Source organism: Capricornis sumatraensis, chromosome 1, assembly GCF_032405125.1.
Source record: "Capricornis sumatraensis isolate serow.1 chromosome 1, serow.2, whole genome shotgun sequence".
In the NCBI taxonomy this organism is placed as follows: Eukaryota; Metazoa; Chordata; class Mammalia; order Artiodactyla; family Bovidae; genus Capricornis; species Capricornis sumatraensis.
In genome coordinates, this window is record NC_091069.1 from 170,658,427 (window position 1) to 170,680,001 (window position 21,575).

General features: G+C 41.6%; 1 protein-coding gene across 1 annotated transcript in view; it reads left to right on the forward strand.

Moving 5' to 3' along the window:
- Positions 1 to 313: 313 nt before the first annotated feature.
- POGLUT1 (protein O-glucosyltransferase 1) overlaps positions 314 to 21,575 on the forward strand; it is a 29,867-nt gene continuing 8,605 nt past the window's right edge. Inside the window, exons 1-6 of the mRNA XM_068971547.1 lie at positions 314 to 411; positions 1,007 to 1,097; positions 2,366 to 2,509; positions 7,171 to 7,306; positions 13,200 to 13,321; positions 20,559 to 20,618. Coding sequence (XP_068827648.1) covers positions 327 to 411; positions 1,007 to 1,097; positions 2,366 to 2,509; positions 7,171 to 7,306; positions 13,200 to 13,321; positions 20,559 to 20,618 — 638 coding nt within the window. The 5' untranslated portion in view covers positions 314 to 326. The remainder of the gene's footprint in view (positions 412 to 1,006; positions 1,098 to 2,365; positions 2,510 to 7,170; positions 7,307 to 13,199; positions 13,322 to 20,558; positions 20,619 to 21,575) is intronic.

The window sequence follows — 21,575 nt, forward strand, 5'->3', positions numbered from 1 at the left end:
TATGAGACATTTTTCCCGGGGTGCCGTTTATTCATTCTCTCCTGAGATTCGATTTTATCTGAGAGATGCATATATATGCATATATTAAGAGCGCGAGTTCAGCTCTAAACAAACGAGCAGATCAGCGGCTGACTGCCTGCACCGCCTTCCCAGAGAAGCGGCGCGGTTTGCTGGGCTCGGGACCAGGACCGGGAGGCCGAGAGGCGCTCTGCCGTCACTGCGCTGGGCGGCCCTCCGCCCACGTGGTGCGGCTCCTCGGCCATCTTTGTGCGGGGCTCCGCTTTCATCCGCGCAGCAGCCGGGACTCCTCAGTTGGGCGGCAGGCGATGGAGCTGGGGGCGCCCTCCCAGCTTGGGTTGTGGCTGCTTTTGCTACTCCTGCCCCCGGTGCCGAGCCGCGAGAAGGAGTCAGGTGCGCTCCGGACAGGGCCGGGCCCACCGCTGGGGCTCCGGGTCTGGCCGCGTTCCGGGGCGCTCTTCCGCGCCCCTCGCTCTCCCGTGCTGCTGGCGCCGCTCTCGTGCTGTGGCCGCTGCGGCGCAGAGCTGGGCAGCGGGCACGGCGGCTCTTCGGAGCAGAGTTCCACTGGGTGTCCGGCGCTGCTTCTCCTGCCCAGAGCCCTGGAGAGTAACCCATCCTCCAGAGTTCAGAGCGATAGTGGGTAGGGGAGGGCATGCCCACGGCGGGTATGGCCCACGCTTGGCTACCCTGCACCTCCCTAAGACACACTGGGGGATAATTCGTGTGTGTGTGTGTGCGTGTGTCTCTGTCTGTGTGTGTCTCTGTGTGTGTCTGTGTGTCTGTGTGTGTATGTGTGGAGGAGCAGACTTGACCCAAGTGCTGGAGAGCTGTAGAATGAATCCTTCCTGGCTGTCCATTTCCACCAGTGGGATGAAAAGAGGGTGTCTAATAGAAGTTTTGGCTTTCTGTGGATTCCACTTACCTGCTGCTAGTGAATAAGAATACTCAGGGGTGTTTTGTTAACCTTCATTTTTTTTCACTTTTGAAGGTTCAAAATGGAAAGTATTTATTGACCAAATTAACAGGGCTTTGGAGAATTACGAACCATGTTCAAGTCCAAACTGCAGCTGTTACCACGGGTGAGTTCTTTTCTTTCACCCATCTTTAAGAATTTAGATCTTGTCAGGAGGAAATCCCCTAAAATCCCGCAGAGACCTTGGTTGCAGTGGTCAGAGAGCAGACCGGGTCCCTGAGGTGGTTTTCTGATTTCTAGGGAATAAAAATACCCTATTGCCTGTTAACTCCTTGTCGGAATCTACTTGTTTGCATTCCCCACTGGACTGAAAGCTTCTTGAGGTCAAGGCATATGCCCTGCATTGGCTGTTGTATTCCTGGTGCTGACTCTCAGTAAGTGAAAATCGCTCAGTCGTGTCCGACTCTTTGCAACCGCATTAACTATACAGTCCATGGAATTCTTCAGGTCAGAATACTGGAGTGGGTAGCCTTTCCCTTCTCCAGAGGATCTGCCCAACCCAGGGATCGAACCCGGGTCTCCCGCGTTGCAGGCGGATTCTTTACTAGCTGAGCCACAAGGGAAGCCCTACTCTCAGTAAGTACTCCAGAAATATTGTTGAAGGAATGAGCATATTTTTAAATGAATCAAATTATGTTTCCTGTCGGTTATCTTTTGATGTATGCAAATTAAGGCTAGAGTGTGATGGTAGATTACTTTGAAATCAGCCTTACATTCTAGTTCCAGATTCAGGTCTCAGATCCAAGGCACTTCTCTAGATATCAGATTCCTTATCAGTTAAATAACAGAGTCCTTTAACTCTTCATTACGTTAGTTATTTTATAATTCCTCAAAAAATTCACCTGATGCATGTGATACTTACTAAAAACTTGGTTTGTACCAAGCCTTAAAAGGGATACAAAATAGTGTAATTCCTAGTTACTCCTGTCAGTCCCACATACTGCTAGAGTATGTGGGGTGGTAGGGGCCAGACAGGCTAGAACGTAAGACTCGGTTTCAAGCTGTAAGGCATAAGCTGTGCCTTCTGTGGGATTCGGAGAAGGAAAGGTCAGTGGGACTGCAGTAACTGGGAGGACACAGGTGTGACATGAGTATTGAGGAGGAATATGCATCAGGCAAGGGAGGGGTAGTCCCGGTGGAGGGAGGGGGAAGAGATGCTCGATACTGGCTTGCTTTTTCATTTCTGTTGCTTTGTTGTTGTTATTTTAGGTTACCTGTGGTGCTTCTGGGAAAGAGGTTGCTCATTCCTGCTCCCTCTTCTTTCCCGAAGCTTACTATGCTCTCTAATACTAAGCCCAGACCTGCAGATAGGAAGAGGTGGGATGGTACCCCTCTCTTGGCCTGCTTTCCTTGATGATTCCCCTTCTTTTCCAGTGTCATAGAAGAGGATCTAACTCCTTTCCGAGGAGGTATCTCCAGGAAGATGATGGCAGAGGTAGTCAGACGGAAGCTAGGGACCCACTATCAAATAATTAAGAACAGATTATACCGGGAAAGTGACTGCATGTTCCCCTCAAGGTAAGAGCTATAAGGTACATATATCTTCTGACCTTATTGTTTACTTAATACTAATCCACCTGCAATGCAAGAGACCTGGGCTCAATCCTGGGGTTGGGAAGATGCCCTGGAGAAGGAAATGGCAACCCTCTCCAGTATTCTTGCTTGGAGAATTCCATGGACAGAGGAGCCTGGTGAGCTTCAGTCCATGGGGTCACAAGAGTCAGACACGGCTGAGCAACTGACACTCTAATATAGAGTCCAGTTAAAGGGACTTAGAAGTAAACCCTCACATTTCAGGACCACACAATAGTGACATCTGCCTCCTCTTTCTTTGTAAGGCTGGGGCACGTCACTGGTTGCACTGGATGTTGCTCTACCCCTTCTCCAGATACAGCAGCTGCAGGACGCAGGCTCATGTTAGCTAGTGTGAGTGAGCTGGGTTGAAGGAGAAGCGATGACTGTCAGGGGACAGCTATTGTTCTAGATACCAACTATTCAAAGAAAGGTGGCAGAAAGGTAAGAGAAATAACTAGGGCTGCAGATTACACAGGCCACACTAGGCAGGACTGGAGCTGTGAGAGCTGAAGTTCTTTATCAGTGGGCTACAGGCTGATGGGGAGTGTCACAGACTAAGCCAGGCAGCATTATTTACAACAAATAATAAACCTTCCTCGTTTGAGCCTTTTTTTTTTTTGGTGCAGCTGCCTGGCTTGTGGGATCTTAGTTTCCAAAATAGGGATTGAACCCCATCTCTGGGGAAGTGAAGTGAGAGCTCAGAGTACTAAGCACTGGACCACCAGGGAATTCCCAGGAGTCCTTTTTAAAAAAAAAAAAAAACTCAAATCTTTATAAAATTACAAAGGCAGAGTATTCCCTTACTAAGATCTTTTTTTCTAAATGACGTTATGTCATTACAAGTAAACATGCATCTATTTGGTCACAAGGATTTATATTTTGTCATAATAACTTCATTACAAATTAGTATATTTTTGCTGTCAAAAATACATAAAAACAACAACAGAAAAATATAAAGATCATTTAATATCCCATATTCCGAGGTAATCACAATTTTGGTTTTTAAGTGTCAGGGGCAAGTAAGGTGGTAGTGGGGAAAATCATTGAGATATTTTAAATAGACATTTGTTTCATTACTTGGAGCAATAGTAGAGACTTTAACTATAAATTATGAATATAGAGGAATTTGTGATTTCTACAAATGAGAAAGAAAATATGAATATAGATCTTTTTGGACTTTAAAAGGTTTTCCAGTGTTTGATAGTTAGCTGAACAATCTCTGGATCAAATTAAATTGTGCTCTTGAAGTTTCTGCAAGGCACTTATTCCTTACTCCAGATCATTGTGGTCAGAATCTTGAGCTCTTAGAAATATTCTTAAGAGAGGATGGGACCTTTCATTGGCAATAAAATAGTCTAGAGTTCTAATACACTGAAAGTTCCCTACCCCAACTACATACACAGCTTAAGAATTGAGAGTTAAATAAAAGAGAAACAAAACAAAATATTTAGAACCAGCCTCCTTAATGAAATGGACACAGTTGTGAAATATCTCAGACTCTTATCTGGGCAAAAGTAGTATCTTTCTAGGTCTAGATACTTTTAATTCACCTAGTTTGAGAAATATCAGTGACATTTAAAGAATTCAGTTCTGAACAAAAGGACATGTAAACTCAGCATTTCAAAGATGAGCTGAAAGATTTTGCTAAGGAACTGGAGCACCATCTAATTAACCCTGGAGATGCATCATTTCAAAGATAGGGAATAGTGGTATTTTTTAAAATAATAGCTTTAGTGAAGTATGGTTGACATAAATTGCACATATCTAAAGTGTACAATTTGATACATATATCAAAATATGTATCTCAGGATACATAGCCAGGATAATGAACCTGTCTGTCACTACAAAAGTTACCTTGTGCCCCTTTGTGGCCCTTCTTTCCCCTTTTCCCTGTCATGCTGTTCTCCTGTCCTATCCCTGTCCTCAGGTATCCACTGATTTGCTTTCTCTCATTATAGATTATTTCCTTGGATTTTATATAAATAGAATCATGCAGTATGTGATAGAGTGCTATTTTAAAAGCCAGGTGTGAAAGAAAATAACAAATGTTTTAGCTGTTAACATGTAAATGTAAATACATGTAAATGTATTATTGTAATAATATGTAATAATAATGATTATTATATAATTAATAATATGTAATAAAAATGTAATAATACATTTTTAAACTTTGTAACTAGTAATTCTTTTAACATCGAAGGAGTATTATATGCTGCTGCTGCTGCTGCTGCTAAGTCGTTTCAGTCGTGTCCGACTCTGTGTGACCAAATATTTGGTTAACTCAAAAGTGTATACAGTGATGCCCTCCACCATACCACTAGTCCCTGAGTCTTCCTCTCAAGAGACAACTACAATTGTATATCCTGCCAGAAATAATCTGCATATACAATTGTCTAGATTCACCAGCAAACCAGAATATGTTGTATCTTCTGTTCTGCAGCTTACTTTTCCTTTCCATGTATCAATAGATTTTGAAATTGTTCCATAGGAGTAGTACATGGAGAACTCTTTCATGGCAGCATAAAAACCCCACTGTATGGATTTCTTTGTTCAGTCCTAAATCAGTGGATGCTTAATTACTCCACATCTCTCCCCTTTCATTTTTTTCCCCCTTTCATTTTTGACTAATGGAAACAATGCTGCAGTGAACATTCTTGAACTTAGACTTTTGAACACTCATGCTGAGTTGCTTTAGTCGTGTCTGACTCTTTGTGACTCCATGGACTATAGCCCGCTAGGCTCCTCTGTCCATGGGATTCTTCAAGCAAGAATACTGGAGTGGGTTGCCATTTCTTCCTCCAGGGGATCATCTCGACCCAGGGATTGAACCCGCATCTCTTGGGTTTCCTGCATTGGCAGGCAGGTTCTTTATCAATAGCGCCACCTGGGAAGCCCCTTTGTAAATATATCTACAGTATAGAAGTAAAATTAATTAGGCAAATAAAGTGTTTTTAAATCTCAATAAATAGAAGCAAATTGTCCTCCAAAGAGGTTGTGTTTACACATTCATCACCCTCTTATCACATGCTCAGAACAGACCTCACACACTCAGTAACACTATGTATTATCAGGCTCTTTTGATCTTTGACAATCTGATTGGTAGAAACAGGCAATGGCACCCCACTCCAGTACTCTTGCCTGGAAAATCCCTTGGACAGAGGAGCCTGGAAGGCTGCAGTCCGTGGGATTGCTAGGAGTCGGACATGACTGAGCGACTTCACTTTCACTTTTCCCTTTCATGCATTGGAGAAGGAAATGGCAGCCCACTCCAGTGTTCTTGCCTGGAGAATCCCAGGGATGGGGGAGCCTGGGGGGCTGCTGTCTGTGGGGTCACATAGACTCGGACACGACTGAAGTGACACAGCAGCAGCAGCAGCATGTAGCTTCACTAGATTTTTTTTTTTTGTCATGTTGATACTTTTTAGTTGAAATATATTTAACATATAATGTGTAAGTGTAAGGTGTATAACGTTAATCTGATAAGTTTATTTTAATATTATTTCTATTATAGCAACAATAAGCACCTCTATATCATGTCACATAATTATTTTCTTTTTTAATAGTGGAAATGATTAAATTCTAGTCTCTTAAGTTTGATAATTATCATACCATTTTGTTATCTATATTCACTTCACTGTGCGTTAGATCCCTATGGCTTATTTATTGCTTCTTGTAAGTTTGTTCCCTTAAACAACATCTGTCCTATCCCCTCCTTCCCCAGCCTCTGATAAGCACCATTTTATTCTCTGTTTTTATAATTTTGGCTTTGGGGGCATTTATTTGTTAGTAGTACAGTTGACCATCTTTTCTTATATTTATGAATGATTGATATTTAGTTATCACCCTATATATTGATATGTAGTTATCACCCTATATATAAATCAGTCATTATCACGCTGCCAGAAAATTTTGGTCAGACCTTGGAATGTTGCTACCAGTACTGTGCTGGTCTGGACCTCAAGGATGGGGCAGGAAAGTTAGCTCTCAGTGTATACTTACTTCCTTTCCAGAAATCCTTTTAGAAAATCTGTTCTGAAAGTTATGTTACAATTTTTGTGATTATGTACCTGGCACTCTTTCTGGCTTGCAAAGCTGCTCTTGAGAATGTTCTGTATTTAGGTTGAAGGTAATGAAAGGTTCTTTATCCTTCCCCATAAACTATGAGACTTAGTTTTGGTGGAAATAAAAATAATGTCCTTGTGAGACGCAAAGCCCAGGGGACATAATTAGAAAATCAGCTTTTCCAGCTCCTATCAAAATGTACATCTTGCTTACTAACTAAACTATTCCATGTAGGAGAAATAAATGCTGGAAATGAAAAGAGGAGAGGAAGTGATAGGAGTAGCAATAACATTCCCATCAAACTTAGGATGATTTAGTTGGAGAATTTTATTATTGTAAGCTGGAGAAGCTTAGCCAGGAAAGATAACTTGCACCACATGAAAGAGTGGAATAGTCCTTTCAGAAGCGTTGCTCTCAGGACACTTTGCAGGAGGCTGATGATCTGAACGCTGGCTTGTTTTACCTTGAAAGTGTCAGTGGGACCCTGCCTTGTCTGAGAGCAGGCGTTGCTCTGGTGAAGTTGTGGTATTTCTGGTTAACAGGTGTAGTGGTGTTGAACACTTTATTTTGGAAGTTATTGGGCGCCTCCCTGACATGGAGATGGTGATCAACGTGCGGGATTATCCTCAGGTTCCTAAATGGATGGAGCCTGCCATTCCAATCTTCTCCTTCAGTAAGGTAAGTACAGAAAGGGCTGTCTGAGGGGATCGAGGGTGGTCTTCTAGGGCATAAGCAGGAGATGACTGAATGTGGCAGAGTCTGATGGGTAATGGTGAGGATGAGGTCTGAGGTCCCAAAGCGGGTCTGTGTCCCTGTTAGCTTCACAGTCATTGAATGATAAGACTGAGGAGAAGGAGGTGAGGACCTGTAAGTGATAAGTATGATTGCCTGGGGTCTTAGGGCTAAGGGTGGAGGGTGAGGAATGAGAGAGGCCTGAGGAACCTCTAAGACATTGGTGGTGGGGTTCAGAGAACCTGCAGAGCATGGCAGAGAGTGACCTAAGAAAGCTCATGGACTTTGAACAAAAATATTTGCTGAGCTCCTACAATGTATATATCACCCATGCTACTGGGTATCATCTGTCTGGCCACTGTATCCCAGGGTCCCCGGCTAATGGTCAGACTAAAGGTGCTCAAATAACCATACAGTTTGCACCCAAACAGTGCATGAGGGGCTAGGTCTGAGATGCCTGAGGGGAACATGTGAGAGGGTGATCTTCAAGTCTAGTTATGGAGAGATGGGAGTACTAGGACATCCTTGTGGGCTTGGAGAATAGGGCGCAGAGACATTACGTTGCCGACTAAGGTCTGTCTAGTCAAGGCTATGGTTTTTCCTGTGGTCATGTATGGATGTGAGAGTGGGACTGTGAAGAAAGCTGAGCACTGAAGAATTGATGCTTTTGAACTGTGGTATTGGAGAAGACTCTTGAGAATCCCTTGGACTGCAAGGAGATCCAACCAATCCATTCTGAAGGATATCAGCCCTGGGATTTCTTTGGAAGGAATGAAGCTAAAGCTGAAACTCCAGTACTTTGGCCACCTCATGCGAAAAGTTGTCTCATTGGAAAAGACTCTGATGCTGGAAGGGATGGGGGCAGGAGGAGAAGGGGACAGAGGATGAGATGGCTGGATGGCATCACTGACTCGATGGACGTGAGTCTGAGTAAACTCCAGCGGTTGGTGATGGACAGGGAGGCCTGGCGTGCTGTGATTCGTGGGGTCGCAAAGAGTCAAACACGACTGAGCGACTGAACTGAATATCTTAGTGCTCAGCTTCTTGCAAATGGTGCATTAGCAGGAATGGGCCTTCATTCCCGAGAGACTAAATATGAAAGCACTTGGGGGCAGGGATGGGGAAGGCTAGAAGAGAGTGAATGGAAAATTCTATGGGAGAAGAGTAGGTTTGGGAAAACCCTCCGGACTTTGAGAAAGGGAACTCTGTTTCTGATTTGGTATCTCCAAAGCAGAGGGACTTTTTATCCCCACTTTTTCTTTATCAGAGTTTACTTTCTCTCTAGACTTGTTTATTTCCTGTGTTGCAAGTGGGCTGAGGCCACATTGTGTTGCATTTCCCATGGTTTAGCCTCAGTTCTCAAAAGTGCTTGGTCCCGTTATTTGTCATGAAGCCCTCTCAGAAGAACAGATAGAGGCTCCCATGTAAGTCAGTAAGGGTTTGTGTTTATTATTTATCTTGTTTTTTCTGTGGATAATCAAGTATTATCATCAGTATACTAACTTTCCTTTCATCTTTAATTCCTTCCCCCTGCTTCTTTTTTTTTTTAAACCAATGACTCCTAGTTTGCCAGGGTGGGATATTAGTCTGTCAGCTTTATAATAAGTATGCAGTTTCTTTTGAGCAGCTGTTAACGCCTGAGGTGCTTGATGAATCACATACCATTTTTAAAATATTTGAAAGAAGGCCAACAACATATTGCATATGTAATTCCAGTGGAAGACAGTAGATTTAGAGGCTTATCAGTGGCCAGAATTTTAACAGAAGTAACCATATAAAGGTTTCAAATGGTTTCAAACTTTTTTCAAAAGGTGTGGGATAATACCCCTACCCCCTTTCTGTCCATCATTACTTTTGACCCTGATCAAAAAAGAAAAATAACCAAAAAATAACTCAGAACTTATTGACCAACCATATGAGCTAAGAAGTGCCACAGTATTAGGTAACACTAACACTTATTGCATTGATCGCTGAAGAAGGCTTTCTTGTCTCTTCTTGCTATTCTTTGGAACTCTGCAGTCAGATGCTTATATCTTTCCTTTTCTCCTTTGCTTTTCGCCTCTCTTCTTTTCACAGCTATATGTAAGCCCTCCCCAGACAGCCATTTTGCTTTTTTGCATTTCTTTTCCATGGGGATGGTCTTAATCCCTGTCTCCTATACAATGTCACGAACCTCCATCCATAGTTCATCAGGCACTCTATCTATCAGATCTAGGCCCTTAAATCTATTTCTCACGTGCACTGTATAATCATAAGGGATTTGATTTAGGTCATACCTAAATGGTCTAGCGGTTTTCCCTACTTTCTTCAATTTAAGTCTGAATTTGGCAATAAGGAGTTCATGATCTGAGCCACAGTCAGCTCCTGATCTTGCTTTTGTTGACTATATAGAGCTTCTCCATCTTTGGCTGCAAAGAATATAATCAGTCTGATTTTGGTGTTGACCATCTGGTTATGTCCATGTGTAGAGTCTTCTCTTGTGTTGTTGGAAGAGGGTATTTGCTATGACCAGTGCATTTTCTTGGCAAAACTCTATCAGTCTTTGCCCTGCTTTATTCCGCATTCCAAGGCCAAATTTGCCTGTTACGGTGTTTCTTAACTTCCTACTTTTGCATTCCAGTCCCCTATAATGAAAAGGACATCTTTTTTGGGTGTTAGTTCTAAAAGGTCTTGTAGGTCTTCATGAAACTGTTCAACTTCAGTTTCTGCAGTGTTACTGGTTGGGGCATAGACTTGGATTACCGTGATATTGAATGGTTTGCCTTGGAAACAAACAGAGATCATTCTTTCGTTTTTGAGATTGCATCCAAGTACTGCCTTTCGGACTCTTTTGTTGACTATGATGGCTACTCCATTTCTTCTGAGGGATTCCTGCCCACAGTAGTAGATATAATGGTCATCTGAGTTAAATTCACCCATTCCACTCCATTTTAGTTCACCCTTGGCATCTCTTGTTTGACCACTTCCAATTTGCCTTGATTCATGGACCTGACATTCCAGGTTCCTATGCAATATTGCTCTTTATGGCATCGGATCTTGCTTCTATCACCAGTCCCATCCACAACTGGGTATTGTTTTTGCTTTGGCTCCATCCCTTCATTCTTTCTGGAGTTATTTCTCCACTGATCTCCAGTAGCATATTGGGCACCTAATGACCTGGGGAGTTCCTCTTTCAGTATCCTGTCATTTTGCGTTTTCATACTGTTCATGGGGTTCTCAAGGCAAGAATACTGAAGTGGCTTGCCATTCCCTTCTCCAGTGGACCACATTCTGTCAGACCTGTCCACCATGAGCTTTTGTGTAATAAAGTTTTATTAAAGTATAAAGGAGATAGAGAAAGCTTCTGACGTAGGCATCAGAAGTGGGCAGAAAGAGTACCCACTTGTTAGTGTTAGCAATGAAGTTATATACTCTCCAATGAATCCAAAAAATGTCTGGAGGTTGTAAAGACCTCACCAGACCTACTCCCATAATTTACATTTTAAGATAACAGAATTAGCCAGAAGGTTTAATCCAGAGACTGTCCTCAGGCAGAATACATTGTTGTTATATAATCCTAAGAAGAGGTGGCAAGAATACACGGAAGAACTGTACAAAAAACATCTTCATGACCCAGATAATCATGATGGTGTGATCACTCATCTAGAGCCAGACATCTTGGAATGTGAAGTCAAGTGGGCCTTAGAAAGCATCACTACGAACAAAGCTAGTAGAGGTGATGGAATTCCAGTAGAGCTATTTCAAATCCTGAAAGATGATGCTGTGAAAGTGCTGCACTCAATATGCCAGCAAATTTGGAAAACTCAGCAGTGGCCACAGGACTGGAAAAGGTCAGTTTTCATTCCAATCCCAAAGAAAGCCAATGCCAAAGAATGCTCAAACTACCACACAATTGCACTCATACTAGCGTGCATCTCACACGCTAGTAAAGTAATGTTCAAAATTCTCCAAGCCAGGCTATAGCAATACGTGAACCGTGAACTCCCTGATGTTCAAGCTGGTTTTAGAAAAAGCAGAGGAACCAGAGATCAAATTGCCAACATCCGCTGGATCATGGAAAAAGCAAGAGAGTTCAAAAAAAACATCTATTTCTGCTTGATTGACTATGCCAAAGCCTTTGAGTGTGTGGATCACAATAAACTGTGAAAAATTCTGAAAGAGATGGGCACACCAGACCACCTAACCTGCCTCTTGAGAAATCTGTATGCAGGTCAGGAAGAAGCAACAGTTAGAACTGGACATGGAACAACAGACTGGTTCCAAATAGGAAAATGAGTACGTCAAGGCTGTATATTGTCACCCTGCTTATTTAACTTATATGCAGAGTACATCATGAGAAACACTGGACTGGAAGAAACACAAGCTGGAATCAAGATTGCCGGGAGAAATATCAATAGCCTCAGATATGCAGATGACACCACCCTTATGGCAGAAAGTGAAGAGAAGCTAAAAAGCCTCTGGATGAATGTGAAAGAGGAGAGTGAAAAAGTTGGCTTAAAGCTCAACATTCAGAAAACGAAGATCATGGCATCTGGTCCCATCACTTCATGGGAAATAGATGGGGAAACAGTAGAAACAGTGTCAGACTTTATTTTTTTGGGCTCCAAAATCACTGCAGATGGTGACTGCAGCCATGAAATTAAAAGACACTTACTCCTTGGAACAAAAGTTATGACCAACCTAGATAGTATGTTCAAAAGCAGAGACATTACTTTGCCGACTAAGGTCCGTCTAGTCAAGGCTATGGTTTTTCCTGTGGTCATGTATGGATGTGAGAGTTGGACTATAAGAAGGCTGAGCGCTGAAGAACTGATGCTTTTGAACTGGGGTATTGGAGAAGACTCTTGAGAGTCCCTTGGACTGCAAGGAGATCCAACCAGTCCATTCTGAAGGAGATCAACCCTGGGATTTCTTTGGAAGGACTGATGCTAAAGCTGAAGCTGCAGTACTTTGGCCACCTCATGCAAAGAGTTGACTCATTGGAAAAGACTCTGATGCTGGGAGGGATTGGGGGTAGGAAGAGTAGGGGACGACCGAGGATGAGATGGCTGGATGGCATCACGGACTCGATGGACGTGAGTCTGAGTGAACTCCGGGAGATGGTGATGGACAGGGAGGCCTGGCTTGCTGCGATTCATGGGGTCTCAAAGAGTAGGACACGACTGAGCAACTGAACTGAACTGAACACTTACTGAGTATTTACTATGTGTTACTCTTCTAAGTTTTCTACGTGTATTAACTCATTTAATATTTAAAACAAGCCTGTTAAATAGATACCATTATTGATATTATCATTTCTCTAGTTATAAAGATAAGGAAACTGAAGCCTAGGAAGATTAAGTAACTTGCCTAGAGTTGGAAAGAGGTGGAGTCAGATAATCTTTCTCAAGAGCCCACACTCTTAACTCTTGCATTGTATTTCCTAATTCTTGCTCCTAAAAGACTTATCTAGGAAATAATTAAGAACTGGTAGGACCATATACACTCCAAGTATGATATCAGTTAAAAGATGAGAAAGCTATGTGGTCATTCAGAATTGGGTATATCATTTCCTTAAACTAATACCTCCAACAGTATATGTCTTCTAGAAAAACAGAACTTTTGGGTACTGGAAAAGTTGACAGTTATTGTGATTTCATATTCTGGGATTCAGTCAGCCCATGAATTTTAACACATTATCATTTTTGCCTGTTAGCATTCAGAGTCTAGACTTGGATATGTCTTTGATGGTATAACACAGGGGCAAGGCCTTTTCCAGATCCCGTGACATGAGTGCAGTTTGCTGCTTCTTCCTCTGCTCCAAGACTGATTTAAAATAACCTCTCTGTTTCTGTTGAAGACATCCGAGTACCACGATATCATGTATCCTGCTTGGACATTTTGGGAAGGAGGACCCGCTGTTTGGCCAATATATCCTATGGGTCTTGGACGGTGGGACCTCTTCAGGGAAGATCTGGTAAGGTAGGTTCTCTGCTGCTGGTAGGTCCTCTAGAGAGGTTTTATTTGTCCCTCTTTTTGGGTCACCTTGAAGTAAACAGTTAAGTATAGACAATTATTTTCTCTAAAATGACTAACTTTTAAGCTAAAAGTAAAAGACACACACAAAAAAACTTTATAGCATAAGCAATTTTATATGTGTATAGAAGTATTTATATATCCATAGAAAAAGAGCAAAAGAACTTACCCTAAAATGTCAGCAGTGCTTCTGTGGGAGGGATTATAGAAGCCTCTTTTTTTCTTCTTTAAATATTTCCATACTTTTAAGATTCTTTAAGAGTGAATTCCTTTTATAAGTAGGAAAGAATAAATGATCATATTGTGGGGAAGGATAGAAAATTACTTGGAAGAACGTAAATGTACTTTATAATTAAGAGCCAAGTTCTTCAGGCAGGGATGGGGTGGGCATAAATGTTCCATAGGCATCTCAAGTTCAAGCTTATTCCAGATCTTCTCTAACTGAGGATTGAAACCTGCCTTGGCCTGTTGTCTGCATCCTGCCCTCATTTCAGAATTTAGATCGTCTCATTCATCAAGCTGTAGATATTTCTTTGCTAGCTACATTTTACATTAATGATCCAAACAACATTGGTACCTAATTAGTAAACTTCTAGAAACATAGTCTTTCTAGTTCTTCTCTCAGATGTAGAGAAAGCAATAATTTAATTCAACTTCATTTTCACAAATATCTATCACCTGTATTAAGTGTGACTACATATTTAAATGAGATGAAGAGAACATCCCGTTTCTGGAGAAGCATGTAGGGCTGTAGTCCTCTTTGTCACCTAGAGCCACTGGTTAAATAAACAAGTCAATTATTCAGTAGATATAATTGGGAAATTATTTTTTAAGATAACTTGACCTCATACTTCATTGTTCTTGTCCAGCTCGCTTTTTCAGGGATGAGGGAATGCAAACTCAGAGAAGTTAAGTGACTTTGGTCAAGGAACCAATTTAGGCCTGAAATCCAGGTTTCTAAGTGCGTTATCTTCTCCACTAGTTAATATTTCCTGTGTCCTCCAGACTGTGAGACTGTCATTTCTTATTTAGCACTTCATTTTGAACATAATTTTGAGAGAGAGAAAAATAAAAATGTTAACTTTTTTTCACCAAGTTATTCTTGACGTTAGTTTTCTAATTCTTTTTTTTACCCTCAGGTGCTTGCAAATACCTTTTCACATTCTTCTTTTTGTAGCTCTTTTCCCACCTGCTGTACATCTACTTTGTTTTTAAAATCTCTTTAAAACAACTTTTTTCTGAATATGAAAACTTTGTGTGCTTATAAAAATTTATCAATGTGTCCCACCTAGGCAACTTTTCCTGCCGGGGTCCAGCCCCGGTAGATCCAGGGAATTCGAAGCGAGGACGGAGTCGGCGTCCTAGGAAAGAACTTATTTAATTACAGATATAAAGAGAGGTTAGGAAAGAATAGTGTAGTAGGAAAATTAGTGGAGAAAAGAGGCTGAATAACTTGGTTTACGTGGAAAACCAGTAAAACTCCAAGACAAGGAGTTTTCACCACCTACGTAGGCCACCGGTGCCCGCTTGAATAGTGGAGGGTGCCCCGCCTTGGGCTCCCTCTTGCGTGGGTCTTAGAAGCCAGGGCAAGTAAGTAGACATGGCGAGCCTCCACGCTCCAGATGGGAATTCAGCCAGAAAAGAAGAGAACGAGAAAAGACCAGACGGGGGAAACCAGTCTTTCCAGGAACTGGTCCATTTCTTTATTTTCCAGGTCCACTTTTATACTGTTAGTTATACGTAGAGATAAATGCAAGAAACAGAGTCATGCAGGGTCAGCTGCTCTGACCCTTATCTAAAGACAGTGTTCTCAATATATCTTTGTTCTTACAAGGGTCTTACATTTGTTTACAATATCTTCTGGTCTGGAGACCAGTCAACATTTTATGGCCCCACCTTACTTTCTGTTGATAAAGGTTAGTTGATCAGAAAACTTGTTTGCCTTTAAGATCTACTTAGTCTTAAGATAGTGATAAAGTTACATTTTTACATAGCAAGGACACAATGATTTATAACAGAGAAAGAGGAGTACAGTGATCTATAACAAAGAGAAAATTCATTAACTCAAAAGTCTAGTATTGCTAACATCAAAACTACTATATTTCTTTTTCTATATTCCAATTACATCGATTAACATACTCCCAGGTGCCTAAGGATATGGAGGCCTGGCGGCAGTCATTAACTCAGCAATGAAACCCTTCACCAACATGATTTTTATCTTTAGAAAAACCCTATGCTAACTAAGACTTTCAAAATACTCCAAACTCTCTGTGCTATTTATGGTTGAGAGGTTGTAAACAATCATGTACATAGTAGCAAGAGTGTGGATAATCCTGTCACACAAGCTAGTCTGCCAGCAGAGAGGTTTGACCTGAGACACTCCTTTTATATGCAGGAGACTATTAACTGGAACTCTAAGTTAATTTTCCAGAGTAAGGTGGTGGGGGACAGCCCCCCCTATAATGTCAGAAGAGTAGGCGAAAAGCACAATGCAGTAAGGCAGGCAGACTCTGGTTTTGGGGCAGATGCACGAGCAGATCCAGAAAGAGGCTCCGTTATGGCCTGACTCGCCTTTGCCTGTCGGGCCCCTTAATCTCATGACCTTTGCCACCAGCGGGACTCCTCGTGCTGGCTCCCGGCATTTTCCGTCACTTATTGGTGTGTCTTAGAAATCTTTCCATGTCAGTACATATGGAGAACGAAATGGCACCCCACTCCAGTATTCTTGCCTGGAGAATCCTGTGGACGGAGGAGACTGGTGGCCTGCTGTCCATGGGGTCACACAGAGCCAGACACGACTGAAGCAACTTAGCATGCATGCATGCATTGGAGAAGGAAATGGCAGCCCACTCCAGTATTCTTGCCTGGAGAATCCCAGGGACAGAGGAGCCTGGTGGGCTGCCATCTGTGAGGTCGCACAGTCGGACACGACTGAAACGACTTAGCTGTACCTGCTGCTGCAGTACCTAGGAAACTGCCTCGTTGTTTTAAACAGTTGCATGGTATTCCATCAGATAATAACTTGATTCATTGTGTCCTTCAATGTATGTGTAGGTTGCATGTGTAATATTTGCATAATTTCTTACTTTCTGAACTATTAGAGAGTATGTTGCATACTTTATGGCTCTATACCCCTTAATTCTTTGCTGCAGAATTCCTAAGAGCGAGAGTGTTCCCTTTATAACCACATTGCAATGATCAAATACAGGAAACAATGTTAATTCAACATTGAATTGTCATAACAATGTCCCATAAGACACATTTCTTCTCAGATACAGGATCCAGTCCAGCATCTTGTGTTGTATTTAGTCCTTACGTGTCTCTAACTTGTTTTAATCTGCAACAACTCTTAAGTCTATCCTTCTCTTTTACTGTGTGGTTACTCTTTTACCATTTGCAAACTAATAAGCAATTTTTAGGGAGATAGACTATGTTTTAAAAATCTAACTTATGTTAATATGTTCTTTTTTTGATACCTTCACTTTTTATTCTTGAGCTGAATTTATTCATGATTTTAGAATTGCAATTTTATTTTTTAGAGCCCTCCATTCAGAATCTCTGGCCTCATGATTTCATTTCTTACCTTGAAACTTAAGTAATCTGTTTGCTGATCTGCATTGGCGTCTGCCTGGCGTGTTTCCATCTTTATACTCTTCTGGGAATTTGTCCCCATTGACTGACTTTTCACCCTGTAGAAGAATTCAGTGTCACTGTGGATTTAAAGAATTCACTCTGCTGTGAGCAGGGGAGTGGGGTTATAAAAGAGGGCTGGGGCAGCACCAGTGTTAGTGCTTGCCCAAAGATAAAAGTCCTAACATGGGTCTTCCAAAGGGGTGGATAGGTGGGTGGGAAAAATGAAGGAGAGGGAAAACAGATGATACGTGGTTCAAGTCTGTCTATATCAAATTTAGCTTTCCCAGGGACTAAGGAAATTTATACTCAAAATTTCAGTATTTTTGGTTGGATAGTTGAGCAGTATATCAAAATGTAAAATGTGTATATGCTTTGACCCAGCCATTTTACTTCAAGGATTTATCCTGAGAACATAATTAAACAAGTATGCAAAAATGTGCATACAGGGATATTCACTTCAATGTTGTTTCTTAAAGTAGAAAGTTGAAAACTACCTGAAAGCTCACCAGTAAGGAATGGAGTAAATTATGACATGGCTATAAAATGGATATTGTGCATGAATGGAAAGTAAAGGTAGAATAGGGCTTAAAAACAGGGACTCTGGATTTAAACCTTACTAGCTGTGTGATGCTGGGCAAATTGCTTAGCCACTTAAAGGCCTCAACTGTGTAAAGTAGGGATAGTAAAAGCCATCTTGTAAGGTTATAAGAATGAGGTGTGTGTGTGTGTGTGTGTGTGTGTGTGTGTGTGTGTGTGTATAATGTTTTTATATGTATATATATGTTTATATTTGATCCCAACCCAGGAATCAAACCTGCATCTCTTATGTCTCCTACATTGGCAGGCAGGCTGTTTACCACTAGTTCCACCTAGGAACCCCCTCTCCCCCACATCTCATCCCCAGTGCTACAGTAGTTCTGATTTGTTAGGAAGGAGTATGGGACAGAGCAAGAAACAGTTGGACTGGAGAATCAGGTAGCCATTTTCTTCTCCAGGGAACTTCCCGACCCAGGGATCGAACCCGGGTCTCCCGCATTGCAGGCAGACGCTTTAACCTCTGAGCCACCAGGGAAGCCCAAAGATGATCCAGTGAGAAAGAACTGGAAGATAAGCCAGGAAAATATGGAGGACTGGCTCACTTAAGAGAAAATGAGGACTTCCCTGGTGGTCTAGTGGCTAAGACACTCTACTCCCAATGTAGCGGGCCTGGGTTTGATCCCTGGTCAGGGAACTATATTCCACATGCTGCAGTGAAGACATGAAGCAGCCAAATAAATAAATAAATTTTTTTAAAAAAAGAGAGAGAGAAAATGAGTAATGGGATGCTATTTGTATCTGAACAGTATCTCTACCTGAAAAGTTTATGTGCAAAGTTTCTCCATTATAGCAAACAGCTTACCAATCCCTCATGAACTCCACTTCAGTTTGACCCCCTCCATTTTCAGAGAAAGATGCTGCAAAAACTTCTGTGAAGGGTTCCCACAAAGTAAGTTAAGAATGGTGCATCTGTCACCTGAAACTATCACAACATTGTTATTTGGCTGTACCCCAATACAAAATGTTTTTGGTGTTAAAAAAAGAAATGATGCATCTATGAGCTAGCAGTTTCAGCAAGGGAAGCTGGTTGTGGTAACTGGTATTGAGAACTGAATTTTGGGGGCTTGGTCTTTATGGAGCACTAAGTACAGTTTGAGGATACCAGAGTGCTTTGCAAAATCAGACTAAATCTGATGATACTTTCTATGCATCTAAAACATAAAGTCAGAAAGTGATTTATTTCCTTGCCCTTGATTCGGTATCTGATATTTTCTGCAGTTATTGTTGCCTTGTAATTTTAACAATCAGTTCAGTTCAGTCGCTCAGTCGTATCTGACTCTTTGCGACCACATGGACTGCAGCATGCCAGGCTTCCCTGTCCATCACCAACTTCCAGACCTTGCTCAAACTCATGTCCATCAAGTCGGTGATGCCATCCAACCATTTCATCCTCTAGACTCTTGCTTAAAGTAAGGAAAAAATCCTGATTGTACTGAATTAAATAGCCCTAAACATGTCATTTACTTTGGGGAACTTTTCTTTCAGTGTTGTTAACTTATTAACCAAACAGTAGATTTACACATATTGCTAGCTAGTATCTCCAGAGGATAGAGTAATAATAAAAGGGAACATAATGTCATTTAGAGCTTTTTATTTTGAGTAGCCTTGTTGTTCAGTCACTAAGTCATGTCTAACTCTTTGCAACTCCATGGACTGCAGCACACTAGGCTTCCCTGTCTTCCACTATCTCCCGAAGTTTGCTCACACTTGTTTCCACTGACTCAGTGATGCCATCCAACCATCTCATCCTTTGTCACCCTCTTCTTATTCTGCCCTCAATCTTTCAAAGCATCAGAGTCTTTTCCAATGAGCCGCTTTTCACATCAGGTGGCCAAAGTATTGGAGCTTCAGCATAAGTCCTTCCAATGAATATTTAGGACTGATTTACTTTAGGATTGACTGGTTTGATATCCTTGCAATTCAAGGGACTCTCAAGAGTCTTCTCCAGCACCACAATTCAAAAGCATTAATTTTTCAGCACTCAGCCTTCTTTATGGTTCAACTCTCACATCTGTACTGACTACTGGAAAAACCATAGCTTTGACTGTATGGAATTTTGTTGGCAAAGTGATGTCTCTGCTTTTTAATATGCTGTCTAGGTTTGTCATAGCTTTTCTTCCAAGGAGTAAGTGTCTTGATTTTGTGGCTGCAGTCACTGTCTGCAGTGATCTTGGAGCCCAAGAAAATCCATCACTGTTTCTACTTTTCCCCTATCTGTTTGCCATGAGGTGATGGGACCAGATGCCATGATCTTAGTTTTTTTTAATATTGAGTTTTAAGCCAGTTTTTTCACTCTCCTCTTTCACCCTCATCAAGAGAGTTTAGTTCCTTCATTTTCTGCCATTAGATTGGTATTATCTACATATCTGAAGTGTTGATATTTCTTCTGGCAATCTCAAATCCAGCTTGGAATTCATCCAGCCTGGCATTTTGCATGATGTATTCTGCATAGAAGTTAAATAAGCAGGGTGACAATATACAGCCTTGATGTACTCCTTTCCCAGTTTTGAACCAGTCCATTGTTCCGTGTCCGGTTCTAACTGTTGCTTCTTGACCTGCATACAGGTTTCTCAAGAGGCAGATAAGGTGGTCTGATATTGCCATCTTTTTAAGAATTTTCCACAGTTTGTGATCCACATAAAGACTTCATAGCCAGTGAAACAGAAGTCGATGTTTTTTGGAATTGGATTTCGATAATCCAACAGATGTTGGCAATTTGATTTCTGATTCCTGTGCCTTTTCTAAATCCAGCTTATACATCTGGAAGTTCTCGGTTCACATACTGTTGAAACCTGTCTTGAAGGATTTTGGGCATTACTTTGCTAGTGAATTTAGTAGCCTGGGTCAGACTTACTTTAAAATGTAAAGCTCTCAGCTAAGCTTCAGAAATGATTCAAACACATCTTTATATAGTTAAGGAAGAGACACAGAAACTAATGAAATCTGTTTTTAGGTCAGCTGCACAGTGGCCATGGAAAAAGAAAAATTCCACAGCATATTTCCGAGGATCAAGGTGATTATACTTTCTGACATTTTACAAAGGTACTCTTCTGGCTAATGTGTAAAATTTTGAGGGTGTGGGAAACTAGTTCAAAGAGAAAACTAAGATAACTAAGAAAAAGACATAGAATCACAGAATTTTAGGCTAGAGAAGAACCCAAATTATTGGCCAAATCACTTTTAGCTGAACTGAAATTCAAAGAAGTCAAGTTCATCTGTCCAGTCATTCAGCAAACATTTACAAAGTGTGACGAGTGTGATGGGCTTTAGTTATTTAATGCTGAATAGAACAATGAGCTGCCCTCTTGCCTGAGAGATTGCATTTTCCTAGGAGTACTTTATGATTGTGCCCACAGACTCTCTGCCACTTAATGGCAGAGCAGGAACAATCACTAGCTCTTCTAACTGCCTTTTTCATCAGACCATGTGGCTGCCAAAGAGTGGTGGAAGCGTAGACTGGAACTGATGAAAATTGAGAGAGCTGCATGGAAGGAAGGTAGAGCGAAAGCGAAAAGGTTAGGGGAAGACTGAGTCCATATTGTTCAGTTCCATATCCCTGGTGTTGAGAACAGTACCCACCTTGTAGATGCACAGTGAGTATCTGTTGCTCAGATGAATACCAAGGAGAATGTGAAGGGAGAGAGTTTTGCAGATTTCTTAGTGTGTCCTTGTCAGAGGTCACTCTCTCTTCACTTGGTGGTGGGCTTCAGAGTGCAAATGAGCCCAACAACCACTGCTTATGGTTCCTTGTCAACATCTCTGTTTCTCAAATCTTCAGATTACAGATTCTTAACTTGGGATCCATGTGTGGACTTCAAGACTTTTAGGAACACCTTGAAGTTATATGGGGATATGTAGAGAGGGCGTCCACAGTTGTCAGATTCTCAGGGAGTCCATGACCCCTCAAATGTCAACATCATCTGCTGCTAGAACCATAACTAGGACTTTTTCTACAATAAGTTTTCAGGTG